Below are 8671 nucleotides of genomic sequence, written 5' to 3' on the forward strand. Positions count from 1 at the left end.
TCCTACCAATTTTCCGATCGTTCCTATGGCAGCTATATGATATAGTCGTCCGATTTTGATAAAATTAAATTCGAAATTCAGAACTAGGTTATAGTTGGTTGGAGGTTATATGTTGAAAAACACCGAAGCTATAAAATGTTTCATATTATTTTTCCACTTATTTTCCGATCGTTCCTATGGCAGCTATATGATATAGTCGTCCGATTTCGATTAAATTTAATTCGAAATTCAAAACTAATTAAAAAATGTTATTTCCAAGCTTAGGAGGTTATATGCTTAAAAACACCAAAGATATAATTTAAAAAAATTTTATTTTCTGATTATTCCTATGGGAGCTATAAGATATAGTTGTCCGATCCGACTGGTTCCTGCTTATACCTTATACCTTATTACCTGCAAAGGATATAAGACTTTTGGGAAAGTTTCAGCCCGATAGCTTTAAAACTGAGAGACTAGATTGCGTAGAAACGGACGGACAGACGGACAGACGGACAGACGGACATGGCTAGATCGACTCGTCTAGTCATGCTGATCAAGAATATACATATATACTTTATGGGGTCGGAAACGTCTCCTTCACTGCGTTGCAAACTTCTGATCTGAATCAATATACCCTCTGCAAGGGCATAAAAAAAGGGTTTATTCAGATAGTTTTTACAGACTGCCGTTGGGTTAAGTGGTAAAATTTGACAAATTAAATTTCTGAAAGGGTATTTTATTGATGAAAGTTAAAAAATCGATACAACTCTTTCTGTCATAATGAAAATTATCTTTTCTTGTTGTTCACTTTTGCCCAGCATTTCCTTCTTAATTAAGTTCAGCCACTTTGTAAAAAATAAAGCAAAAGTCATAAGCCATTTAGCATCGAAGTTAAGTCATATTTAGCCATGCATGTAAAGTATTCGTCCAATTACTACGTCAATAAAATATGTAAAACAACTAGTTTATTTACAATATCTTTACATCCGTTTATAAATGCTCGTGCCTAAAAGAATGCTTGTTAATTTGCAGAAAACCAAAATTAAGAAAATAATATCAGATAGCTTAACTAGCGTTTTTATCTTATTTTCCACTGATACAGACAACTTTGACCCGATTTAATAGAACCACAGATAATAATATCGTATTAGGAAACACTATAATATTAAAGATAAATTTCTTTGCGGACCCTTTAATCACTCGGCACATACTTTTAGGCTGAGCAAAGCCGGGGCCACAGTTAAAGGGGGCAGCAGAGGCGTGGAAAAGGGGTGGAAGTCGATGCACAGTTACAGCAAATATTGAACAACATTGGCTGGGAATATTGAAATACTTTCGGCGACGGCGACTGATTCCGCACTTCGGACCCGCACACCCCACTCCGGGATAGTTTTTCCTCCGTGTTTGTCTTCTGGCTTTTTCTGCTCTGCCCATTGTCAACTGGTGGTCCTTTTCGGGGTGCCCTCCATACTTTGTGGCCCGAATCGTGCTGTTGTTTGTTTACCTTGTGTGCAAACTGCATTTCGGGGCTGCCTTCGGTCCAGGAGCCAGCGAATTTATTGCAATCACGCACGGGATTTGTCGCTTTGGTTTTGGCCGTCTCGCAGTCGGAAAAAAGGAAAACTCGAAGGTTAGGGAGGGAGGGAAGGGCGGCGGAAACCGCAGAATTTTGCAACTAAAATGGCGAAACGCAATGCGCATTAAATTTAAACTAATTGTTCGGCATTTGTAATGGTTGCCGCTGCGCCAAACGTTTTAATTGCGGCTGCAGCATCAGCAGTTGCAGCAAATTATTGGCAGGCTACAAGCGCCATGGCCGAAAAAAGCATGCATAAAAAATGTAAATTAATTTGGGGTCTGGGACTGTTTTTGCGGCAATTAATTCGAACACGCGGCTCCGCCTTTAGTTCTGGGTCTGGTTCCGGTTTTGACTTTGCCATATGTGCGGTTGCCCGCAGGGGAATCCCCATCCCCTCCCCAGTTCGCGGATAACGGCTTTATTTGCAGAATGCATTTGTGCAACGCAAGTGTACTTTTTATCGAGGCGGGCCTAGTCATCGTTTGCAGACTGTCTGCGGAGTGACGTCTATCCTGATATATTTGCAGGACTGGGCCGAACAATGTCTGATTAAGGTGCCGCCATTAGTTTTTCACTTATTCTTCCAGACGACTCTTTCCGGCTAAGGCAACAGCTGACCGACACTAATGCCTTCGGGAAACCTTTTTGCAAGCCCTCCATGTGGGCTGCTCCATTGCAAAGGGTCGCTTCCAGTTTTCCCACAGACTTTATTGGCTGAACTACAGCGTTACCTTTCCCCGGATCCCCATTCCCATGTTCCCGGACCATTTCCTCATTTCGGCTTTGGCTTGGCCCTTCCATAGAGCTGCTCCGGCGTCGGGATGTCGGCCACAAAGAAGTTGGCCGGAATGAAGTGGAATATCTTCTTCAGCACGTCCAGGAGAATGTCCTCGATGGTCTGGGTGATGACCGTGTACAGGGCGTCGGCCAGCATTCGCCAGTTGTCGTTGAAGAACTTGTTGGTGCTGTCCTCTGCGGTCGGAGACATTTAGGAGGTCAAAAGTGAGAAGGGGTCCTGGGGCGCGGATACTCACCCAGCTGCTTGTTGCCATTGAACAGGTTGGAGAAGTAGGACTTGAGGCCGTCCATCTTGAAGTCCACGTGCAGGCTGGTCACGTTGTAGAACGTGAAGCCGCCCTTGGAGTAGATACGCGTCTTCGTGTGCATGGTCACCGTCATGTTCTCCGCGTCCAGGAACACCTGCCCCTTGCCGTTCAAGGGGATGAGCAGGATGCGGCCGAACAGGCTGTAGTCCGCCTGGAGCTTCATCTCGGGCAGCGTGAAGGTGGTCTTCCAGCTGTAGTCCTTCTTGAACACCCTGAAAAGGTGTATGATACATTGCCTCGGAACTCGGAACTCGGCCCCTAGCCTCCACTCACTGGCTCTCCAAGACATTCGTGTGCCCGAACCCAATGATCTTCACGTTGGCCAGCTCCACCTTGAGGTTGATCGCGTTGCTGTTGCCCTGGGTGATCCGGATGCGGTTGAGATAGAAGGGGTCGAAGCTCTTGATGCTGGTGAGCCCGGGAATGCCTGGGAGTCGGAACCAGATAGTCAACAAAGAACCCCCACCTTAGGTCCACCAGAGGATACCCACCATCGTTCAGCTTGTCGAACAGCTGCTGAATGCTGTGGGTCGAGCAGTTCACAAAGTCCCTGTCGGCTATCCTACACTCTTTGATGTAATCTGCTGCGGTTCGATTAGAAGTTTGTTCAGTTCAGTTCGGTTCAATTCGTATCAGTGTCGATCAGTTTCGAGTGCGAGTGCGAGTAAGGCAAACCAAATACACACAGAGAATTCAGAGAAACAAATCCGGTTTAGTGGTGCAATATTTTTGGCGCAATTCGAACAGCGAGTTTCAGCTGTTAAGCGAGTTAGTCACAAATGTGTGTTAGCCAAGACCGAGGACTGTTAAAGCTCTTCAAGGACGTGTGTCTTAGGGGTACGTGGCTCTTAACAACTAATGAGTAGTGAGTGTTGCACCATCCTCCGTTGTTGATCTTTCGACCCCGGGGCAGGCGGCACTTACGCGGCTCGGTCAAAAACCCATCGTCGCCTCGAACTACGCAAGTGGCCAATGCCACCAGCAGCACAATCCGTTCCAAGAGTGCCATCATCGTATTTGTTCGATTTTGGGGTCAATACTTGGGGAACTGACCGCAATGCCCAATGCCGACCAACGTCAACGAGCAGCAAATGGAAACTAAATGAAACCACTTGCGATTTTCATATTTTCTGCGCGGCATTCGTTTGGCGGAAAAACTTGATTCGAGTGGCTTGTGGAAATTTCGCAATCCATCGGCATCGTTATCGCGCACCGCTGGTTAGTTGGCCAATTGTCGGGCGGCCAGAGAACAGTAGTCCGCCAGCTGAGCTCTCGCAGTCGAGCTGCTGCAGTCGCCAGTTTCTTTCGTCATCGATCTCCAGCATCGCATGGGATCAGATCGGATGGCTGCGGAGGAGGCACGGGGAAAGTCTTCAATGAAAACAAATCACGCAAGTGCGGAGTTGTGCCGATGTTGACACTTGACTGCTGCAGTGACTGCCGAACGGGCTGCAAGTTGCAACACATCGTGCGCAAACAGTTCTATTGACGACTTGGAAACTAACCCTAACTTGGCAGTCGTCAGGTGGAACTGCCAGCATGGCTAAGGCGGGGAGGGCCAACAAGTTCAAGGGAATTACTGTCCGTCAACCGAGGTCTTAGGTCCCAGAAAACCAAGACTCGCTCGGACGTGGCCGGCTAAGACCCATATATCAGGATAGTTGTCAAGACAGCCCCGTCTAGTCCACTTGAAAGCCTTTCAAAAAAGTTGGGAAGAAAAGCTCCTCGAGAAGTCAGCAGTTTTTCGTTGGTTCGTCCGTTTTGAAAAGGCAATCAGCCATTTTGTAAAGAGCTGGAAAAATTATTTATCGATGTCATTTATTTAAATAGTTCTAAAATGTCGAATTCAGCTACGATAAGTTGCTAAATTTAGAGTAAGTGCATGAATAATTCGCATTTCTTACTAACTGCTATGAGTTCACTGGCTTGGGAACTTGTTGAAAATTTTGAAAATGAGCATCCCATTTGGCTTATCCGAATATAATCACCAGGAATGGTGAGCTGACCGAATTGTCGAATAGAGTCCGGCAGTATAATTAAGTCCTAAAACAATGAAGCAGCATTTCTGGGTGGTAATCAGAGCAGCTTCCCAAAAAGTCTATAAGGGGTTGCATTTGGGTGTCCTTCAAATCTCATAACGCGCCCGAGCGTCTGGCTTTAATTCCCATTCGAAGTCAGGCTTCCCAGGCAGCAAAATCCTGCCAAATTTCTGGCAAGTTAATTTGCATGAAGTGGAGTGGCAAACAGGAAAAGGGCAGCGAGACAAATAAAGGCGCAACCGGTGAGAGAGCTCCCGGTGGGGAAGAGCAAATATTAATCCGCAAAAAGGAATTGTCACAAATTGTGTGTCCGGGCTTCCTTTTCCCAGCAGCGTAGCTCGTGTCCCTTTCGAAGGGGCCCATTAACGCCGAGCCCTGCAACCCCTTTTGGCCAGGCTGCTGCTCTGGGAGATTCCTCGTCGGTCTGGTTTTTTCTGTTGGGGCAAACAACAGCTGCAGCTGTAGCAAAAAGGACAAAAGGACTGCTGAGTTGAGTGGGAAGGAGAGGAGTTTGTCGGGGCCGCTGATTGTTTCAAATCGCAAGTTTGGCTTACCTTTTGGGGAATTAATTTGCCAAATAAACGCTGACAAAATGCAGGCAACTGGACAAGGACAAAGCCAAAAGGGCCGGCCGTGGCCAGAGATCCAACTAATAGGATTTTGATGATAGTTGTTCGGCTGTGCTTCCTTTTTTGCACGAGCAGGGTCCTCCTCTTGGCATTGCAGTGTGGCTGCCATAATCAATTTTTGGCCAGTTTCTGTCGGCCTCAACCCTAAACCCTCAACATCCCGACCTTTCCCTTCCCTCCGAACCACTGAGACGATTGTAGCTCGTGACCCATGAAATGAGTTTTGCCATGTGTGAGATCGGTGCGGGGGGTGGGAGCCAAATGAAATGGGCAGAGAAACGGCCAACTGAGCCGCAAAACCAAAAGCTGCGGCACATTTTGTATTCATGACTTTCTCTCTTTTTGCCCCTGCCACCAGCAAGCATAAATGCCAGGGATACGAACTCCATTTCGAATGTCCTTGTTCTGCTGGTTCCTGATAGCAACATTTTGTAGCCTTCTTGGAAACACCATGCCTGCCGATTTAAACAAATTATTCGAAAATAATAAATATCTGATGATTAATCCATGCCCATCCACGTGAATGTTTCTTTGGAAAAAAAAAATTTAATAAATAATATACTGGCTATAACTCTGCTTACACTTTAAAGTGTAGTGTAGTTAAAGTGTAGACCAATTTCAAACAATTGTTCCGATAGTAGCTATATGACATAGTCGCTAGATCGGCATATTTCATTTAATGCATGCACAAATAAAAACAATTTGCAAAGTTTCATGTCAGTAACTCTTACATGTTACATAACACATTATAACGATTGGGAAAGTTTCAATTGAGCTTTTAATATCGTTTAGTGATGCTGATCATGATCATAGTATATACTGTGGCGCCCACAGTTTTGATAATAGAATAAAAGTATTGCTCTCTTACATACCTATCGATTGACCTTAACAATTCCACGTGCACTCTAACGTCCATCTCCCTTTTGCTGCCATTATCTGAGTAACAAGTATCTGATAGATAAATTGCAAGAAATAAGCATCGTATAAACACGGTACTTCCAGCCGGGGACAAACTCAATTGGATATTTGTGGTGCTGCAGCCCTCATAAAAATAAATCTCCCTTTCACGTTTTCCTGGTTCTCCTCTAGCCCTTTTAACGTGTCTGAGATTGTGGTGGCATTATAATTAATTTTGGTGGCCCAAATATGTAAATTTTTGATTACGACAGCAGTAAACAGAAATGGAAAATAATATGCATAAATATTACGCATACGCACTGACAGCGAATGCAGAGTCCCCAAAAAACGGTTTCTGTCCCTCTAAGCGGCTTAAATTGACAGGTTTCCGTAAAACGGGGCTTGCGGAACGGGAAAGGGAGGGCAAAAGGTGGGGAGGTCCAGTTTTCTCATCGAGAGCATGTGTGACCTCGCCGGACGCCGAGCTGCGAGTTCATCAACTGAGCTGCAACTTTGACTCGTTATGACCGGGAAAACTTTCGGTTCTCTTGTTGTCTTTCGTTAGGTTTTTTATTCGCGACTTTTTGACTGCAACTTTCAATGAAATTCCATAATAGTTTTTGCGAGCGCTGCCAACTTTGCATAGATTAGCTGCAAACAGAATATAAAAAGCAGGATAGCGTTGAAGGGAAAAAGTTGCCTGTGGCATAGCGCCATGCTTGACTTTTGGTGAATTATTTAATTAGCGAGCAGCGGGGACAACTTTTCCGGGTGCTTAATTAATCACTGTGGTTTTTTACGTTTTAATCCGATCCGCTTATTTTCGTAGTAATTTGTTTACTTTTCATTTGTAACGCCAAATGAAAAAACCAACAGTTCAATTTTCAGGAAACTAAAAGTACATTCCCTTCTAAAGTCTGTAAAGTTTTCATTCAAGCAAACCGCGATGTATGTTTAAACTATTTATAAACAAAATTCCACATATGGCTCTGGCTCCAAACAGAAGCACGACAAGAAAGCCAAGTAAATTTGCCCAGACCAAACAGAAGAGTTTGACTAAGTCTACGCCCAAAGAAAACCTATTAGTTGTGTGCTATATGAAACCGGCGGCCGAGCCTAGCAACTAAAACTATAAATTTACCCCTTGGTGCAAGTAGATGACGGACGAGGCCAGACAAACTGAGCCAGGCAAAGTTTAGAATAAACACCAACATTTCGAAATGCCGTCAGGCCAAACGTCCACGTATCCAAGGCTATATTCAACTATGTGTTTGTTTTACGCAGAGTTTGTGGCAAATGTCTTGCCGAAGTCATCTCCGCTATCTTAAGGCATCATCATTTTCGGGAAACCCTGGCAAATAATTTGAAAAATCAACATCTGACATTCAGACGTCGCATGGCGACAATTTGCCCCAAAAGGAGACTTGCGCCAAAGTTTGCATTGCATTTACGCCACCCACAGCCCAGTTCTCAGCGCGATTGTTGCGGCGATGGGTTGGCCTTGAAAAGTCAGATTTGAAAAACATACTTTTGCCATTTTCGAAAATCGCACTTCGGCTCTTGTTGGCTCCGTCCTTGTTTGCGTACCGCGCTGTTGTTGCTACTTGAGCACTGAAGTAGATGAAAGGCTTTTGGGTTCTGCCATGGCGTGGACCTGAACGCGAATCGGGGTGGCTGTTTACTTTAGCGGCGGGTGCGGTATCTTTTTTGCTGCCAGCCGACTCTAAACTCGTGTAGCTCCCAAAGCTCGAGTGTGTTTGCCAATTGAAATGCTAGACAAAGTATCTATAGGGCGGTTTGACGTGGGCTGATGATGATGTCGTAGAATGCCACAGATGTATAGATGGATATAAATGGGGTAGCCCGCTGGCGGGAAAAGCGAGCAGTGATTCAAGACTTAAAACAACATTTAATTTAAAGTCTTTGGGAAAAATAACTTTAAGTGCCTGAAAGAAGAGGAGGTAATATGCCAAAGATAATATAGATAATATGGCAGCTAGGTGGCGCCACCTAGCGTTTGAAATCGGTACTACTTACAAAACAATGCCTTTATCAAATAATAACTTTTTAAATATTCGGATGACTTCACTAACTCGCAACATAATCTATAGCGCCACCTAGCGCTAGTGAAAGTAGTCAATTTGCTGCATGTGGTGTGCAATCTTGATTGAATTAGCTTATTATTGATTATTGTTTGTCAAACCTTTTAATGAATGAATAAACAATATCTCATTTAAATTTTGACAAAGTATTAAAAAATGTGGGTGCTAGACGGGCGTTAAAGTGGGCGTAGAAACATTTTATTTGGTCAATCGATAGGGATTGATGAGAGCAATACATTTTAGTTACATTTATTTCTAGCTTTCAAATTGCAGGAGCCAAAGTTCGAGCGGCTTGTGGGCGTGGCATTTTCCGCTGCGTACGAAGATAAGGAATCTAAAT

General features: G+C 44.5%; 1 protein-coding gene across 2 annotated transcripts; it reads right to left on the bottom strand.

Moving 5' to 3' along the window:
- Positions 1-1298: 1298 nt before the first annotated feature.
- Positions 1299-3723, bottom strand: LOC119554256 (circadian clock-controlled protein daywake). Of its 2 annotated transcripts, none has more exons than XM_037865094.1 (5): positions 3589-3723; positions 3156-3245; positions 2938-3091; positions 2593-2876; positions 1299-2530 (listed from the first exon to the last, which is right to left on the bottom strand). In XM_037865094.1, the coding sequence occupies exons 1-5, from the start codon at positions 3674-3676 to the stop codon at positions 2331-2333; spliced, it is 816 nt and encodes a 271-aa protein (XP_037721022.1). In that variant the 5' UTR covers positions 3677-3723; the 3' UTR covers positions 1299-2330. The 2 variants fall into 2 exon arrangements, with proteins under 2 accessions (XP_037721022.1, XP_037721023.1); XM_037865095.1 differs by having other exon boundaries at positions 3156-3248; positions 3589-3673.
- Positions 3724-8671: the final 4948 nt, after the last annotated feature.

This window comes from Drosophila subpulchrella, chromosome 3L (genome assembly GCF_014743375.2).
Source record: "Drosophila subpulchrella strain 33 F10 #4 breed RU33 chromosome 3L, RU_Dsub_v1.1 Primary Assembly, whole genome shotgun sequence".
Lineage (NCBI taxonomy): Eukaryota > Metazoa > Arthropoda > Insecta > Diptera > Drosophilidae > Drosophila > Drosophila subpulchrella.